This window comes from Physella acuta, unplaced genomic scaffold (genome assembly GCF_028476545.2).
Source record: "Physella acuta isolate Inbredline_101_S28 unplaced genomic scaffold, ASM2847654v3 ptg000250l, whole genome shotgun sequence".
In the NCBI taxonomy this organism is placed as follows: Eukaryota; Metazoa; Mollusca; class Gastropoda; family Physidae; genus Physella; species Physella acuta.
Genome location: NW_026731769.1, coordinates 1 through 20,845, shown reverse-complemented (window position 1 = coordinate 20,845; position 20,845 = coordinate 1). Strand labels below are relative to the sequence as shown.

The 20,845-nt window shown below is 38.4% G+C and overlaps 1 protein-coding gene across 1 annotated transcript; it reads right to left on the bottom strand.

The window, feature by feature from the left end:
• Positions 1-12,745: 12,745 nt before the first annotated feature.
• Positions 12,746-20,415, bottom strand: LOC131938588 (synapsin; the record flags this gene model as incomplete). Its single annotated transcript, XM_059296693.1, has 5 exons — positions 12,746-13,506; positions 13,634-13,738; positions 15,033-15,151; positions 16,963-17,065; positions 20,324-20,415. Coding segments are annotated over 5 exons (621 nt in total), but the record flags the coding sequence as incomplete, so codon positions are not given.
• Between the last annotated feature and the right edge of the window lie 430 nt (positions 20,416-20,845).

Sequence of the window (20,845 nt, the reverse complement as noted above, 5' to 3'; positions counted from 1 at the left end):
CTTTTCAGTCCGAGGGCCGCATTAACTATCAAATTTCAGTTCGGGGGCCAGTTTCTTTCAGGCATGTCTTTGATTTTTCTGGGCAAAGTTCCTCAGCCATCACCAACAAACGTTTTTTTTTCCGTGGACAAAAAGATCTCCGCGGGCCGGATGAGAGGACATCGCGGGCCGCATCCGGCCCGCGGGCCGTAGTTTGGAGAACCCTGCCCTAGACTCTTATATCTTTTAAATTTGTTAATTTTAAAACAAATAGACTACAAAATATTACTATCAAAGATTGTAATAGTAAAAACATATTTCGTCTTTTTTTTCCTTTCAGAACTTGAACATTAACCTAGATCTAGATCTAGGCCTAAATTAAAAATTTCAATAGGCCCCATTTAAGTATTATTATATAGGTTATAATATTCATTACCTCTAATACTTAGTTACACGTTTAAAACAATTATTAACCGATTTTTAAAATAGGCTACTCATAGATAGCATACAATCAGGATTAGATTTATACTAGATAAAGCCCTAAGGGGTCATCCATAAATGACGTCACACTCGTAGGGGGGAGGGGGTCAATACTTTTGTGACGATGTGTGATGAGGGGGAGGGGGGGGGGTCAGATGTTGCGACGTCACATTTTTGCATTATAAAAAAGCAATGTTAGAAAACGAATTTTAGACGTTATTTCGCGTTTTAGATAACTGTTTTAATAAATTGTAATAGTTTAGACAAGATTTTGGAAAAATATCAATGTTTAAAAAAAATTCAACTGCAATTTTGAGGGGGGTTGTAGGTTGAGGTGTGACGTCATTTTAGGGGGGGGGGGTCTGGCTTTTTGTGACGAAGTGTGACGGAGGGGAGGGGGGGGGGAGGTAAAAATCGTCAAAAAAAGCGTGACGTCATTTATGGATGACCCCTTAACTATTTGTTATATGGGGTCTTTTATATGTCCATACTTTAAGTAAGAGTCAGTGCCAACACATTTTTTTGTTTTAAGAAAAAAAGAATTTTGCCGACAAAATAGATATTGCCTGAATTTATTGTATTAAAGAGAAATAAATATTTTTTATTCTAATGTGGCTATTTCACTGACGAGTAAAATTAAAATAGCAAGCTGGCGGAGCGGGTGGGGTGAGAGGCGATACTGTTTTGCCGGAGCTAAGAAAAATATTTTCAAGCTTTCTATATTTAAAATTACCCAATAAACATTTTTTTACTATCAAATTAGTACATTGTACCGACAAGATTAACTTGATTGTTTCATAACAATACTGTAATTTTCATATCATATATTTGGCAACTAGGCTTACTAAATGTGGCACAACTGCCGACCACGGTACAATTATGTAATATATTGGGATTTGTGAGGTCAGGGGAACTCACTCTTCTTGCATTAGTTATATTTATAATGTTGTTATTGAGTGATGTCCCTGGTATTTATCTATTGTTACTTCCTGTTCCGGTCTCCATTATGTTAGCCGACAAGGCCCAATAAAATCTATGTACAAACAGCATGGCTTCTCGTCAGTGTGTTATAATAGAACAACTACAATCTACCTCAATTGGCGACGAGGATAAATGATCCACTAGAAAGAGCACCTACTTACTCAAAAAGAGGTTTGCTAGAGCATATTGGCTAAGTATTTCTAGAATAATGGCGCTGTATGGCCAAATAAAAGAATTTGATTCGAATGATGAAATCATTCATGATTACCTAGATAGGTTAAGCTTTTACCTTGAAGCAAACAACGTGACGATAGAAGCCAAAAAGAGAGCTGTTTTGTTAACAGTCATAGGGCCTCAACAATTTAGGCTACTAAAGGACTTATGCGCACCAGTTAGTCTAACTACCAAGAGCTTTAACGAGCTGAGCAAATTGCTAACAGACCACCATGCGCCTACCCCACCAAAGTTTCTATGTCGAGCTAGATTTGGCAGTAGGACTCGTCAACCAAACGAGTCAATATCAGAATATGTTGCTGCTTTACGTCATTTAAGTGAATTTTGTGAATTCGGAGACACGCTGTCTGACAGACTATGTGAAAAGTTTGTGACAGGTGTAAACAGCCCTGATATTCAAAGAAAGTTGCTGCTCGAGTCAGATCTAACATTAGAAAAAGCAATACAACTAGCAACTTCATTCCAGCAGTCATCTGATGCGGCGAAATCTCTAACGCCTTCAGAGATCCATGCAGTAAACAGCAGGTTAGTCAACAAACACCAACCCCATCAGAGCATTCCAACTTATGCTAAACAGCCTGCACGTTTAAAGCCTAGATTTAAATCTAGTACTAATTATCAAAAATGTCATCGATGCAAAGGTCCCCATGCATCTCATCGGTGCAAGTTCAAGTCTGCAACTTGTTATAAGTGCAGTAAGCAAGGTCACATTGCCAAGGCCTGCTTTGCAAAGTCTTCGTCTGTTGCTAAATCTAGCCAGTCAAGACAGTACCGCAACCAAAGGCAGCACTATGTTAACTCTCACCAAGACTACCTAACCCAACCAATGAACCACTCTACCTGTAAAAATGCTCAAACTGATTCGCAGCCGGATTTCAACCTGTTCTCTGTGAAATCAATAAGTCATGCTCCCATCAATGTACTAGTTTATATCAACGGTAAGAGCATCAGCTTCCAACTTGACACTGGAGCATCTCTAACAGTCATCACAAAGAAGGACTTTGACGCTGTCACAGGAGGATCAGTGCCTCTACAGCCATATCACAAGTGCCTAACAACATACACTGGTGACAATGTTCCGGTAATAGGAGAGTGTATGGTTCATGTAAGTTATAATGGTCAAAGTGTTAAACTTCCTCTTCTTGTGGTTGAAGGAAATGGACCACCATTACTAGGTAGGAACTGGTTAAGTGATCTAAAGTAAAATAGGGAGAGTATATGTTCATTGAACAATGCAAGAGAATCTAGTCTTACTTCAATAGATAAAGTTATATCTGAAAATAAATGTGTTTTTGGTAATCCTGGATTACTAAATGATAGAACAGTGAAGTTAAGCATTAAAGACACAAATCCAAGATACTGCAAAGCTAGAGTTCCACCTTATGCAATGAGGGATAAAATTGAAAATGAGCTAAGTAGATTGGAATCTAATGGCATCATAAAGAAGGTAGACTATTCCGATTGGGCAACGCCCATTGTGCCAGTGTTAAAGAAGGATGGTTCTGTAAGAATTTGTGGAGACTATAAAGCTACACTGAATAAGCAAATAGAGCTAAATAGGTACCCTATTCCTAAGATTGAGGAAATTTCTTTGAATTTGGCAGGAGGAGACAAATTCACTGAATTAGACTTTAGTCATGCTTACACTCAACTAGAACTGCATCCAGATTCAAAAGTCTATACGACAATAAACACACATAAAGGACTCTACCAATATGAAAGACTATGTTTTGGTATATCATCCAGCCCTGGAATTTTCCAGGCTGTCATGGACAGTATTTTTAAGGACATTCCAAATGTTTGTGTTTACTTTGACAATGTGTACATAACTGATAAGAATGACACTGAACATCTTAAAACACTTGATAAAGTCTTGAAAATAGTTGGTGAAAAAGGTTTAAAGATAAACAAAGATAAATGTCAATTCATGCTGACAGAAATTAGTTTTCTTGGTTATATATTAAGCAAGCAAGGTATCAGACCTCAACCTGAGAAAACAAAAGCCATTAAAGAAGCACCCAAACCTGAAAATACCCAACAACTAAGAGCTTTTTTGGGCTTGATAAATTATTATGCGAAGTTCATAGGGAATCTGTCTGGTAAACTATCACCACTTTACAAGCTGCTGCAGAAAAATGCAACTTGGCACTGGGGTAAACAACAAGAAGCTGCTTTTAATACAGCAAAAGAAGCTTTGTCTTCTGACACCTTACTAACTCACTATGACCCAGGGAAAAGACTTATATTAACATGTAATGCTTCACCAGATGGTGTTGGAGCAGTCTTGTCCCACATGGATGAAAAGGGTGACAGACCCATTGCTTTTGCCAGTAGATCTTTGAACCAGGCTGAGAAAAAATTTTCTCAGTTAGATAGGGAAGGCTTAGGCATCATTTTTGGTGTTAAGAAATTTCATAAGTTTCTGTTTGGTAGGAAGTTCACCATCTTTACAGATCATAAACCATTGCTAGGTTTATTTGGAGAAAACAAACCCCTACCTGAGCATGCCTCACCAAGAATTCAAAGATGGGCTATCACACTAGCCGCATACAATTATGAATTGAAATACAAACCTGGATCTGAGATTAGTGCAGATAGTCTTAGTAGATTACCTTTAAAAAACCAAAGCCTTAGTTATGTACCAGAGGATGTATTTGTTCTCTTCACTATCATGGATAACTCCAATATAAATGTGAATGATATTAAAAGAGAAACACAAAAAGATGAGTGCTTAATAAAAGTATATGAGTACTGTAAGAATGGTTGGCCTGAAGAGTCTGTGAATGATGACTTAAGGCCATATAAAATAAGAAATAAAAAAACCTTTGTTGAAGATGCAGTCCATTATCAGTCAGAGTTGCCTAAACAAAGTATTTGTAACTTAATAAATGATTATGGTGATATGACAATTTCAAATGCTTTTAAAGAGAATACATTAGTAAGAAAGAATGTGATCATCAAACAACTTTGCTAACATCATTAGCACTTACAGAAACTAAAAGGGTAACATCAAAAGTAAATACCAAACAGAAGAAGCTAAATGTGACAATGAAAGAGTAAACAGGTTATTAGCCAAATACTGCACAACTCCTCATATAACAACAGATGTTGCACCATGCGAATTGCTATGTGGTAGGAAAATTAAAACTCATCTTGACCTACTACATCCAACTGTTCAAAGGTCTGTTTCCCAACATCAACATACACAAAAAGTAAATCATGACAAAACATGCATTGAAAGAGAATTTGGTGTTAATGAGAATGTGTATCTGAGAAATTTTGGGAGAAAGGAAAAATGGATACCAGGTCAAATTGTTCAATGTACAGGACCTGTGTCTTAAGTTATAAAGTAAAAACAAATGATGGACTTATTGTCCGTAGACATGCAGACCAGTTAAAAATAACTTGTGCAGATAATAAGTGTGAATCTATCAATCCCACCAAATCTGATCAGTTCACACCAACTCAGTTTGTTCCACAACCAAGTTCTGTTGATATGAGTGAACCAAGTTGTCTAGAGTCAGAAAATGTAAATTCTGGAGTTAATGATTTAAATCCTAGACCTCCTGAGATAGAGAATCCAGATGGTCAGAATCTTGAGTCACCAAATCAAAAGCCACTGAGAAGGTCAAGCAGGACAATCAAAGTCCCAAATAAGTTAGACCAATGATTTTAAAGGTCAAAAGAACTTTGACATCATTGTTTTGTATCTTAATTATGTTGTAACATATTGTGCATTGTTTGTAAGGGTGTAATCTACCATAATGTTCATGTTGCAATATATTGGTGATTTTAAGATACTGTCAATTGTTCTATTGAGAGATGTGTTGTGTTTACTAAGGGTAAAGGGATGTAATATATTGGGATTTGTGAGGTCAGGGGAACTCACTCTTCTTGTATTAGTTATATTTATAATGTTGTTATTGAGTGATGTCCCTTGTATTTATCTATTGTTACTTCCTGTTCCGGTCTCCATTATGTTAGCCGACAAGGCCCAATAAAATCTATATACAAACAGCATGGCTTCTCGTCAGTGTGTTATAATAGAACAACTCCAATCTACCTCAAATTATAATTATACAACAACTGCTACTGTGTTGTTGCTCCGTGCCTACTGTTGTTACCGTTATTGAATAAATGAAATTTTAACCTAACTGAAAATCCGAATAAGTAATACACCTGTTTCGAGATTGCTCTACGACATTAAAAAATTTGACCAAACTAGCTTACTTAACCTTCTATGAACCACCATCTATACTCCGATTTTCTTTTCATTTTTTACTTCTTTCTGCTCACTAAGACAACACTTATCAACTAACTTGATTATTTTAAAGCCCAAGTCCATAACAATCCAACCTCCCGCATATCTCTTTCCAAAAACCAGGGGCGTAGCGAGGGGGGTGACACCAAGGCAAAAAATAGCAAAATATCTATATATATAATTCTCTTCTTCGAGCCGTTAGAAAACAAGCTGCAAACGCTCTCCCTACCTCCCCACCCCTACATGGTTTTAGTGAGCTGTGTTCACTCTAAATGTTTACAAGCAGAGCCAACGATTTTAAACGGAGGGGGGGGGGGGGGGGGAAGGAAGGGGGGGGGGTTATGGTCCTTAACGAGCTACTTATAGTGTTTTAAAGAAATATTTTCAGTGTCAGCGTTGGTACTGTCGAATTCACGAATTATGAATTATTGAAAATTAGAAACAACTAAATAGCGGCGTATGTTATGCCGCGGGCCGGCTCGTATAGAGAAAAATGATAATTCCACTTAATAGAGTGATTAGTTAGAGTGTTAAATAGCCTTTTAAGAGGTGGGGGTGCAAATCGAAAGTTTGAGGGGGGGGGGGGTGACACTATTAAGTGCCGCACCGGGTGACACCCGACCTCGCTACGCCACTGCCAAAAACTACCTTCATCGCTTTTTTTTACTTTCCGTCCTCCTCTTTTCCTGTTGATTCCACGCAAGCAATTGCCTAGTAAAGTTCCTTTTTCGAACCTGGCAGTCCATGGGGCAAGTGAAGTAGAGTTCACCTGTTTCTGTGACCTCGGCGTATGAAGGGATCGTGTGGCCAACACTATGTCCATCCGCCTTTACCCAACAGGAGTTAGGTGCCTATTAGAGCTGGGTCGACTCAGGACGTGCTACTGATATGAAACCAGATTCGAACTCGAGACTCTGGCTAGCAGTCTAGCGAGAACCTGCCTATTAACTGTCTTTCCGAGCGCGTGCTATATCTACCACATTTGTTTTTCTTATTTCGTCCTCCACTGTTTGTTACCCGCTGCCTCCGAGCCACACAGTAAGAAAAATTCAGATTTTATTATAAACGTTATAGCTAAAGACCCTGATTTAAATTTTCTGACAGTTAATTTGCATTCCACATAGCTTTAGAAAGATAAAAGCATCTTATTGTTGCTTATTCTGATCAGAACGTCTTGGCCTGTGTCATTTTCATTAGATGGGCTTTTACAGCTTTTTCAACCAGTACAATTTGTTCTGCATTTGTTGTTCACATTGCTACATTTTCACTATACATCTATACTATCAAAGGCTTTTTTAAGCCAATAAAAAGTACATATATGAAAATTAGAGTCTATGCCTGTTCTTTGATAATCCTTAGTGTTGTAACGTAGTCTGTACAGCAGTTGTCTGTTCTAAACATGCCTGTTTCTCTCTAAATGTAGCGTATAAAGCTCGGCCACATATTTATACTATCCATAAAACTGTCAATAACAGTATAAGGATCTTCAATTCCTTAGAGTTCAAGTTTTTTAACGTATTTTTCTTTTTCCGCGGGTGGGGTTCATTACATACAGTGAACGCGTCCAGCGCTGGTGAACAGCTGATTGAGTTTACGTCCGGTGTACACCACTGTGGCGGTGGACGCATGTATCACGTGATTTAGGTCACGTGTTTGCAAGGACTCTATAGCCGATCAATTGATTTTGATTATATATTATACATTGAAATTTTATAAATTTATATAACACGTAATATCTCGTGACATGAATGACACCATTGCGTGACTTTGTTACAACAAACTTATAAATAATCACTTTTATAGTTTGTTCAAGCGATAGAACATATTTAAACTCGACTAAAATTTAAAAGCATATTATAGTCCAGTGGTTTTTAACTTGGATCAGTGTTTCTTCCAGACTTTTTTCTCCGGGGGGGGGGGGGCACTTGAAATTTTCGGGGGGGGGGGGGCGGTAGACTTTCTTCGGGGGGGGGGGGCGGACACTGTTAAAAGTGTATATTTTCTATATAAATTATATAAATTTCATTTCGTTCGGGGGGGGGGGGGGCGGTAGAATTTTTTCGGGGGGGGGGGGGGGGCTTTGCTCCCCCGAAGAGATGCCTGGAAGAAACTCTGACTTGGATTCGATCGAATACCGGGGGGCACGGTGAGTAAGTCTCAGGGGTTCGTCGGAAGTCCATGACAGTTCAAATACGACAGTGCGGCATAGTATTAAAGTATTAAAGTGCGCCAGAGCAATAAAACACGTAGCATTAAATTGTTTTTTTTTGTGTGTGAGTTTGTGTGTGTACTGACCTACCTAAAGATGCTACATAGAAATGTTGTATAATCTGAGGGGTGGTGGCCTATGGAAAAGTTGAATCACATATACGTCCCGGGTGGGTCATTTAAATTTAAATGTCACATTTTTTGTGTGTTATACAGCATATGCACGATACAACTGGCAACTTGCATAATGAAACTTTTCAATTTTAGCCAGATATTTATTTAAGAAATACTAAGAGAACTAGGGTGGACAGTAGTGACTAAAGTCCGTGCCAGTTAAACAATCACTCTGGGTCATATTAGGTCCACTCCTTCAGGTTGGACCTCCCTAATTAAGCAACAGGAAGTGCCACCAGTGTTTCTTTCAGATATTTTTCTCCGTGGGTGAAAAGAAGGGGAAAATACACATAATACACATAAATAAAGTATGTTTTTCGATATGAATTATTATTTTTTCTATTTCGGGGGGGGGGGGGGGGGGGGGAGAACGACGTCAAATGAGTACCACTATCTTTAGCAGATAACATGATATTATTATTTTTTTTAGCCAGTGACCGAATCGGAGAGTAGACTCAACATTTCAAAAATTTTTAAGGTTGAAGTGACCTGTCTGGGGTTCTGGCTATTTTAAAGTCTGATGTCAGCTTCTGCGTCAGTCAGGCAGGCGCTGACCACACTTCTAAAATTGGCCACTTCGACAACTTGGTTACTTAATACAGCCGTGCCTACAAGCTCAATTCAAGGCTGCTGCTGTTTCATCAGGTATCTAAAAGAAGAGTTCATTGTTCACGCTTTTGCGTGCAATGTAAAACTATTTAAATTAAATGTGCATATATATATATATATATATATATATATATATATATATATATATATATATATATATATATATATATATATATATATGTATATATATATATATATATATATATGTATATATATATATATATATATATATATATATATATATATATATATATATATATATATATATATATATATATATATATATATATATATATGGGGTTTTACAACATTTTATAGTAATAGCAATTAAAAGCGAATCAAAAGTACTTTCAAGTTCATTTATTTTATTGTCTCTCCTTTACTAATTAAAAAAACCCTGCTCAGATAGGCCCATTTTTTATACTCCCGAGACGCTCTATGGGTGCTGGGTATTGCAATTACTTAATTAAATATCTTTTCTCTTGCATTGGTTGTTTTCTCATGCATTGGTTGTTGTATGTAATTATGTGTGTGTGTGTGTGTGTGTGTGTGTGTGTGTGTGTGTGTAAGGATAACCAAGTAATTAAAGTCACGTCACCTAATTAGCTCAAGAGTGTCAACCGCATCTCATTTTTTTTCGTACTTCTTTCTGATCCATTCAATGCTCAGTCCAAATGCACTGAAAGTAAGCATTCTTGACAAACTCTCAGTAAAACCTTTGTCAAATTAAATTATCTTAACCAACTGATGTGGCATTCAATAGAAACTACAGCAATGCATGTGATGTAGACTACTAAAGCGACTCCTTTGTTGTATGTCGTAAAAGCCAAAACCTTTACGAGCCAATTAAATAGCATTTAAGAACCCATTTACGTCACACCTACCTATGCATACCGTGATTCAAATTTTCAAAGTTCCTATACCAAACACGCCATGGGGCAAAAAAAATTATCAACTTGTTGAAAACAGTAAGCAGGTGCATGAAAGTGAGTTAGTGAGGCAAACACAAGTACAGATTAGGAATCAGGACTGGATTAAAAAACCAAAGAGTCAAAGAGCAAGACAATTGTATTGTATAATTTTAAATTTTATTGCAAGTAAATTAACCGAATTGCATCTGGGAGCTAATGCTCTAGAATTAAAAATTAAACACACACAAATAAGAATAGAACCTCAAGTAAACATGGTAACGAGTAAGATGGATATTGACTAAAGGCATCAAAAATGAAATGTAAACAGTGAACTACTCAGTAGAAAGATCACTTCCGGTCACATCCAAACATCGAAAGTTCTGCAGCACTAATTGTATCTACATGATAAGCAAATTACTACCAGCTGTTAAATGGCCAGATAACTATGTATGTACATCATTAGAGTTAATTGGTCAAAGTATTCATTTAACACGAAGATGAAAATTGAAAAGATTTTTTTCCCCTAAACACTAGCAACACAAACATGCCAGATTTTTGCGCAACAATAAAGTAAAATCCAATTTATTTTGAATTTTTCTTTTTTGTCCTTATACAAATAATCACAGTTAATCTGTAAGAGATTTTAACAAAGGTAAGGTGTAAGAAAATAATTATTCCAAATATAACACAAAAAGCTAAAGGAAAAAATAAATCCATTCACACAAAGTAGCAGTGCTTGTTTTAGTTTTGTGTTATGCAGTTTAAACGGTTATTGTAGTTTTACGTTATTTTAAATATGTTAGACTGTAAATGAATTGAAGGTTCTAAACCAATTTTACAACATCTTAGTTTTATCATTTCCTAGTTTAAGTGTAATCTCTTAGACTCTACCATTTTTTTTACCACAAAATAATTTTTTTCTATCCACTTATTTGAGAAAACAATTCTTGAACCTAATTCATTAGTATAAAAAATACCGTAGCTTTAAATGGAAAAAAGCCTACTATTTTAGACTTCTGCAAAACTCATTCTACTTTATATATTTAACATACACAGAATATTTATTTCTTAACAATTCACGTTCCTCTTTTTTAACTTACCACATTCATCAACAACAACAAAAAAAAACAAAAAAAAACTACATTTTCTTAAAGAATCAACTCCATTTTGTCATTTGTGGTTAAAAAAATGGGAACATAGAACTATTGCTAAAATTTTTATTAAAATGTAAAGTTGAGAACTCAAACACTACATGCTCATTTTCTTTAAATTCTTATACAATCTTTTGACTCCGGTTGCTTAATCGGTTTACAATCATGCATGCCTACACGATACATTGAGGAAAATTTCCCCCATTTTCCATTTAAAAACAAATCAGGACTCCCATATTCACAAGCGTTTGATTAAATAGGTATGTGGATAAAATGACTTGATTTTGCTACAGCGTCAATGATGGCATTAGATGTAGAGTGCAAAATAACTATAAAAAAAAACGTGTTAACATATTCAACATGATTATAAATAAAAGACCTGACATAATAATATCAGACAAAAAAAAAACATTTACAGCCAATCAACACTTCGCTCCAGAGTTATCTCGAGATAAGTTAAAAATACACCGAACGTACAGATCACTCTAGTTGCTACTGATCAGTTAAGCAAGTTTTTTCCCTTCATGCTTAAATAACATTGAACAAAACGGTAAGAAATGTATATGATTTATAAAATTTAAAAAATTGGGTTTCAAGCAAACCGATGTGCATAAGAATCACCAATGACAACCAACATTTGACCAAATTGCTATATATATATATATATATATAAATATAGGCCTATATATTCTAGTTACATTCACACAAGATATGTTGTAAGAAATATATTTACAAATTCAATTTTCATAATTAAAAAAAAATTTGAAGTTTTCTAAACTAAATTAAACTTCGTTATCATATTTATTTAAAAATAAAAGCAACAAACTTAGCTTATCCATCAAATTGATTAAAAAAAATTAACGTTAGGATTTGAAATCCCCCAATCCTCCATACCTTCTCCAAAACTTCACTTGTTCATCAAACATTATAATCATTAAGTACTATGATGACAAAATGGCTTACGTCTCATAAATATAAACCAGTGGCGCCTCTAGGTAGGGTGTCACTCCCACCCACCCTCCAACAATATTGACATTTTCAGTTTTGGTGTCACCCCTCTCCCTACTACTTTGTTATTTAACTGGTTAAAAATTGCTGTTTTACGATTATTCTATGGGAGCCCCTGCCTTCGTATGACAGAGGCGTAGTGACCCTTCCCGGCGCCCGGGGACAAACTTTCAATTTGGCGCCCCCTTCGGGGGCAAATTTTTAATTTGCCCCCCCCCCCTCAACTTTTTGATTTGCCCCCCCCCCCCTCCTCAAACTTTCTATTTGCAGCCCCCCCCCCCCTCAAACTGCTAAAATGCAGCTAAAATGACATTTAAAATTGTTTTTACAACCAATTTTTGCGTCCCCGAAGGTCGGCGCCTGGGGACATATGTCCCCCCCTGCCCCCCCCCATCGCTACGCTTCTGCGTAATGATGTCACCCGGTGAGGACCGCTACATTACCCCAGCCTTGTGACGCCACTACCTCTTATCTTTAACGAAAAAAATAATAATTTTTTTTTTTTGTTTAATATCATTTATACAACACGTGATAGAAGTAATTGTTTCATATGGTGTAATCAGTAAATGATACTTTAAACTGAGCTTTTGTATCAATTTAAACACACACCAACCTTAATCATTGACATCAGATTAATTGATGTTGCAGTTCCAATGTTGAGGAATGAACAACGACCGAAAAATCTGACATGCTCAAACATACACATAATTACTTTAAACATATATAAGTTGAATGTAAGTTTTCTTTCAAAAAACGTCTATAAAAGTATTGAAATAGTTGGCATCACATAGATGAAGTTTGATTTTTAAACATTTGAAGCGATAATTACTCTAGTCTATTTCATGCTGCACATTACATAATGGCACAAAGAAAAATACACTGTAGTCGATGCTAGAACATAGGTTCAACTTGTACCATAATGTTTTGGGACACCAAACTCAGCTAAAACTTGGCTGCTACTAGCGTAGAAAGTTAGAAACTCTGGGCTACGGATGTCATCCAGTGTGACGCGGAGGTCTGGATGTTGAAATGTCACCTGCTGAGATGTCACATGTCACCTGCTGAAATGTCACATGTCACCAGGAGGGTAAAATGTAACATGTCATCAGGATGGTAAAATGTCACATGTCATCAGGATAGTAAAATGTCACATGTCATCAGGATGGTAAAATGTCACCTGCTGAAATGTCACACGTCACCAGGAGGTAACATGTCACATATCACCACGTTGGTAAAATGTCACATGTCAACTGTATGGTAAAATGTCACATGCTGAAATGTCACACGTCACCAGAATGGTCTTAAAGGCTACATATCACCGAATATCCCCGCGAACGTTTTTCTCAAGTTTTTCATGGTGTCTTCTTCGTCCTTGCTTCCCATTCTGGCTAGCCCGGGGGGAGCTGCGTTGGGGGTGGGGAATGGCTGAGGTGGGGGATTGTTCATGTGTGCTGGCTGAGGTGGTCCCGTGGGTGGTCCTCTTGTTTGACCAGGGGATTGCTGCAAAGATCTGGAAATAAAACAAAATATTACACTTTGTTTTAATAGAACTCACTATCAAGGGAGGGCACTAGCAAAGTCTGTTTCATTTAAATAAATAACTCGGTTATTTCCCTTACACCAGTCTCACGACTTACCCATCCGGCTGTCGGCTCTGGGGTGGTTTTGCTGGATTAGCAGCCGGGTTGCCTTGGTGACTGCCGTTTACTTGGTGCATAATCGCGTGACTGCTGGTTGCTTTACTGGAAACAGATGTTCGTAAGAATGATAAGCACTTGCTGAACACCACAGGTATCTTAATACAAATTACTGTTTCTTCCTCTCTCTACCCCTCCCGCCTATTCGCAATTTTTTTTGTTTTGACAAAGGCATAGAAATGAAAGCCAGTTTTGTTCTAGATATTAAGTTCAAAAATAAATTTCCCTCTGTAAGATGTAAGATAGACATTTGCCCCAATTATTTCCGAAAGTCGCTCCGTTAATAAACCCACACGTGCAGGAGTATCGAAAACTAGGTAATTAAAACAGATGTAATCGCTGGCGCATAATAATTACATTAGGTGAAGCGGTGTGCTGTACACATTAGTTGTGTGTGTGTGTGTGTGTGTGTGTGTGTGTTGGCTCTGGAATGTAGCGTTTCCAGGTTTTCTGGCGCTCAGCTAAAGACAGTCGATCGGCATTTGCCAAACAGGTACAAAATAATTACACCAGTGATATAAACGTGTAGGTGTATGGGAAAGTGAGAGAACTAGCGTTGTTGTAGATACTTTGTGCTGTGTGTGTATATACTAATATATATATATATATATATATATATATATATATATATATATATATATATATATATATATATATATATATATATATATATATACATACATATATATATATGCAAGTTTGTGTGTGTTTGTGTGTCTGTTTGCGTGAGAGAGAGAAGAGAGACTACACTTACAGTAAAATATATAGAACAATGTCTTTCATCCTAACATTTAGCAGAAAGGTATCAAGGGAGATGTACTTTAAAACCGTGTTTCTTACAGTTATCGCTTCGAAGTATCGCGACCGCGACCGCTCCCCCCCCCCTCCCAAAGCGAAATAGTATTGATATGGAAAATGTATACTTTTACCAGTGTCCGCCCCCCCCCTTTCCCCGAGGAGGAGAAAAAAAGTCTGAAAGAAACACTGTTTTAAAAGTAGTAAGACAAAGTACTTTAGACCATACTTGCTGTTTGGAGAGGGGGGGGGGGGGGGCAATAATTCTATAAGCAGTGTCCATATTGACCAACCAATTTAATTTAATAGGAGGCCTACTTGTGAATTTCCTACGTGCCCCCTGTCCATTCTCCCACAAATTTCCAGTTTGACGCCCACTCTCCTCGATTCTAGAAATCTCCATCAACAAGGCCTCTAATATAGTATCTCCCACTCCCACCCTCATAGGATTCTAGAAATCTCCATCAACAAGTAAGGCCTAGTAATATCGTATCTCCCAACCGAAGAGAGCGGACGAGGCTATAAATATCGCGTCAGTGCTGACCTCATTGACTGGGAGACCGGTTTACACGACGTCTGCATCTTGGCCAGGACCAGTTCTGCGATCAGACGTCTGTCCTCTTCCTGCGCCTCGCCTAGCAAGGTCATGGATGAACCGTTCACCTGCGGAGGAAACATGTAATTAGGTCACAGGTGTGGGTCGGTGGTAGCATAAACACACGCGATGATCACTGACGTCAGATTCTAGACAGGTGAGTGAAGGTCGTGTACAACGGGTGACCTCTGTGGTTCAAGAGGTCACTGTTAGTGGAACCATTGTTTACATCTCACATGGAAGATTGACCTCCTCCTTCCCCATGACCACCCACAACAATTAATATCAATGGTTGAATCACCCCCCCCCCCCCCCCAAACATAGCACACATACAAATATCAATGATAAAATTACCCCCCCCCCCCATGACCACCCACAACAATTAATATCAATGGTTGAATCACCCCCCCCCCCCCCCAAACATAGCACACATACAAATATCAATGATAAAATTACCCCCCCCCCCCCCATGACCACCCACAACAATTAATATTAATGGTTACCCCCCCCCCCCCCCAACATAGTACACATACAAATATCAATGATAAAGTAACCACATCCCCCCACGCCACTAGTTAGGGTTAAATTCCCTTTCCCCACACCACTCATAAAGCTCAATAATACAGTTAACCCATAAACCATAAAGATGGTTAGGTTACCACCTCTCCCCCGAACCCAGTAAGATCAAAAGTTAAACTCATCAACCCCCCCTCCCCTCCTACCAAAAATAGATCAATGATTAAGTTGCAACTCTTAGCCAATAGTGACGATCAATGATTATATCCCCCCCTCCACAACAGTAACGATCAATGATTATATCCCCCCCCTCCCCAACAGTAACGATCAATGATTATATCACCCCCTCCCCATCTACAACGATAATTGATTATATCAGCCCCCCGACCCCACCTTTTCTATAACAATAATGATCATGGGTTAAATTGTCCTTTCCATAACAGTAAAGATTAATGGCTAAATCACAACGTCCATGCACATAAAGAACAATGGTTACCTTCCCCCCCCCCCCCCCCACACACCCAATAAAGATCCCACACCCAATTATGACTGTCAACATAGCCGGCGAGTGGATCTGTTTATGAACAATGGACACGATTGTTCACCAAGAACCCTAATCGTTTTTTGTTTACAATAATGTACAGTGGCGAATCTCGTAGTTATTTCCCTTTTACCGCTGCAAAGATTGCGCCAGCGCGGATGTTGGTTACATGAGATATGGAAACTTGTCACAGTGTAAAGTAGTGGTAAGATAACCTTTAGCTAGCACTTGGTTAAACACTTTTGGAAACCAGAAAGAAAAAAACAAACAAACCACATAAAATGAGAATCAGATAGTCACTGCAAATAAACGTCATTTCGAATACCAAGAGATCAAACACTAATGATAAACGAATGTGTAGATGGGTATATTTTTATCCCTATAGATGTCAGATAGCTGTTGGATTTTTCGCCATTTTCTCTGGTATTAATTTGCGCTACGCCAAAGAGTTGAATAATCCAGTATGGAAGCCGCTGGGGTAAGGTTATCCACTTCTGTCTATCCCCCATCAACCATCCACTTTCTGACCTCCACCCACCATCCACTTCCGGTCAATCTCCACCCACCATCCACCTTCTGCCACCCCCACCCACCATCCACTTCCGGTCAATCTCCACCCACCATCCACCTTCTGCCCCCACCCCCACCCACCATCCACCTTCTGCCCCCACCCCCACCCACCATCTACCTTCTGCCCCCACCCCCACCCACCATCCACCTTCTGCCCCCACCCCCACCCACCATCCACTTCCGGTCAATCTCCACCCACCATCCACCTTCTGACCCCCCAACCACCATCCACTTCCGGTCAGTCCAACCTACCTCAATGATATGCTCCCTCCCGTCTTTACCCTGGATTGCTTCAACGGCGACAATGTCAAGGCCACCAAACAGCTGGCTGCACTCGTCCACCCAGAGCTTGAACCTGTGGAGGCGGGGTTGAAAGGAGGTCAAGGTCATTGGACACCCCTGGATACAGGTTTTAAAGAATGCCACGGACATCAAACCCCTGGACTCAGGTTTGTAAGATTTCTAAGGGCATCATAACAACTGACGAATGGAAATAAGTTTGTAAGAATTCCAAGGACATCATAACAACTGACGAATGGAAATAAGTTTGTAAGAATTCCAAGGACATCATAACAACTGACGAATGGAAATAAGTTTGTAAGAATTCCAAGGACATCATAACAACTGACGAATGGACACAGGTTTGTAAGATTTCTAAGGGCATCATAACAACTGACGAATGGAAATAAGTTTGTAAGAATTCCAAGGACATCATAACAACTGACGAATGGACACAGGTTTGTAAGATTTCTAAGGGCATCATAACAACTGACGAATGGAAATAAGTTTGTAAGAATTCCAAGGACATCATAACAACTGACGAATGGAAATAAGTTTGTAAGAATTCCAAGGACATCATAACAACTGACGAATGGACACAGGTTTGTAAGATTTCTAAGGGCATCATAACAACTGACGAATGGAAATAAGTTTGTAAGAATTCCAAGGACATCATAACAACTGACGAATGGAAATAAGTTTGTAAGAATTCCAAGGACATCATAACAACTGACGAATGGACACAGGTTTGTAAGATTTCTAAGGGCATCAGAACAACTGACGAATGGAAATAAGTTTGTAAGAATTCCAAGGACATCATAACAACTGACGAAATGACACAGGTTTGTAAGAATTCTAAGAACATTAGAACAACTGACCAATGGGCATAGGTTTGTAAGATTTCTAAGGACATCAGAACAACTGACCAATGGACACAGGTTTGTAAGAATTTCAAGGACATCAGAACAACTGACGAATGGACACAGGTTTGTAAGATTTCTAAGGACATCAGAACAACTGACCAATGGACACAGGTTTGTAAGAATTTCAAGGACATCAGAACAACTGACGAATGGACACAGGTTTGTAAGATTTCTAAGGACATCAGAACAACTGACCAATGGATACAAGTTTGACAGAATGTCAAGGTCATCTAACATCAGACCAATGGACACGTTTTTAAACAATAACTAAATAAAACAAAATCACCGCATTGAGTATTGATCTCACTAATTTATCCTCACTTAAAATAGCCGTAATTTTTGCGGTAAACTTCGGGGCCAATTATATTTTAACGTGGCTCAGCCATCGTAGGAACAGTTTTTTCTGTTGAAACAGAGTTCCTCTGTTCCTATCGCCAACACATACAAACATATTGTGGGGCTAGTACATCGCCATAACACTTGGCCATCCCTACTTTGTTTGTGCTGGTCTTATACCATAGCAAAGATTTGAACCCATTGTCTTAAGGCTAACATGCCAGCACTCTATCGATCGGCCAGGCTTTGATTTCTTTGTTTCAGACATACTAACACAAATCTGTTAATAGTTTACAAATGACTTCAATGTCAGCTTACATGTAGAATTTTTGATTACAGAGAATACGTAATCACTAAATGAAAGAAATTGTATATAGACCTACCAAACAATTTAATAGTAAAAAAATTCTTATTATAAATTCATGTACGTAAAACTCGGGTCGTGTTTTGATCACAAATAATGGCAACAGTTTTAATCATCTAGACTGGTCTCATTGTGTGGTCTACTATTTATGTAAATAAGTAATGCCCACTTTCAGCCAACGTTTGGTATTTGTCAAGAATTCTGTTTTCGCTTTAACGGTATTGTTGTGAGTGATTTGTTTTTTGGTAGTCTGGGTATTTTTACACGTGGGTCATTCTAGTGTAATGTAGACCACACAGCTTAGAAAGAAATGTTAATTTCCGCCGAAGTTCACTATAAAGCGGAAGTGATCTAAAGGCAATAAAAGAGACCTCTGGCCAATGACAAAACGGCCAACAAAGACCTGTGACCAGACTAAATGACCAACGACGACCTGTGGCCAATGTTAAAATGGCCAACGACGACCTGTGGCCAATGTTAAAATGGCCAACGACGACCTGTGGCCAATGACAAAATTGCCAACAACGACCTCTGGCCAATGACAAAATGGCCAACAACGACCTCTGGCCAATGACAAAAATTGCCAACAACGACCTCTGGCCAATGACAAAATTGCCAACAACGACCTCTGGCCAATGACAAAATTGCCAACAACGACCTCTGGCCAATGACAAAATTGCCAACAACGACCTCTGGCCAATGACAAAATTGCCAACAACGACCTCTGGCCAATGACAAAATTGCCAACAACGACCTCTGGCCAATGACAAAACAATGGCCGATGGACAGGGATGTTAAAGCCCCAACATGGGGATGGATCGGGCGCGTCCTGGGAAGAGAAGCTGAAAACATCGCGAGGCAAGCGTTGGTCTTGAACCCCCAGGGGAAAAGAAAAGTGGGCCGGCCTAAGCCATCCTGGGAGAAGCAGTGGCAGCAGAGTTTACATGATACAACTAAAGAGAGCTGCCCCAACCAGAGTTTGGTGGCGAGGTATAGCTGCAGCCATTTGCCCCTCGGGGGCTTACCATGATTAAGTTAACCCTGGTTCAACTTCCAATAATTTAAAAAAAATGTAAATACAATTTTTGGTTCTTATCATTTTCTGCTATGAAAACCTAGTAGACATTGCCTGCTATGGCAACGATATTAAACCATTTCTAGTAGAGACCTAAATTAACACTTCAAAACATTCGTACTAATCCGTTCCTTAAGCTTGAAGACCCAATGTAGACGAGAACAAAATGACCGTTGATACGCTATGAAAAAAAAATAATCCTTTCAAATCGGTGTATAAAGCAGATGCAATCAGCATTATGCTGAGATGTCTTTACTTTCCCCAACTTAAGACAGGTACCCATCAGAGCTAGATGGGCTCAGCCGCGTCATTACGCGCTTTGGTCCGTGAAACTGATTTTTCGATAGTACCCATTTGAAAAAAGAAGGTGGTATTTTTAAAATGAATACACTCGTTATACAACACGAGAATTCATATGACATTTGTGTCCCATCTATAAATCAGAAATATGGTGGTTTTTTTTTTGCGTAAAAAAACTTGCATATACCAGACTTGAAATATAGGTTATCCGTTCGTGTTATCAAAATATAACAACATTTCAAACGTTAAAACATTTCCCCACTACACGACACCCCTAAACTTAAATTCAAAACAGCGTCCTTTGCCATCTTTATTCTATCCAGTCTTTTTCCTTACTTCTCGTTCATGGCGATTTGCTCCAACATGGCGGACCCCGTGTTGGCCTTCCAGTTGCCGGAGAGTGACTTCCTCCTGCGATAAACAAACAGCTGAGGTCACAAAGGTCATGTAAAAATCAATGGTCAGCAGCGTTGTGTGAGAGAGCGAGCATGTGTGTTTATTGATAAGTGTGTGCGTGTGTGTGGATGAGTTTGTGTGTAAGAACGAAGGCGGGGAGGTGAAAAAAATAATTTCCTAAAAATATTTTAAAAAATTTGATTTGTGATAAATGGACAAGGATTTCAAACACGAGAAAGTGGTATTGATTCAAAAGCTCGGATTTCCTGAAATTTTTTTCATAAGAATCTGGCTTTGAAATCCTGTCACATTAGATCTACAGCTTTATCTTGAATCGTAGCCCAAGTTTATTTTAAAATCTTTCTAAAGCAAGGCAAAAAAATTGGAATCATATTGACATTTTATTTTCTGAATCCATTACTTGATTTCAAAGAAAATAAATTGGTTTAAAGCTCATTTCAA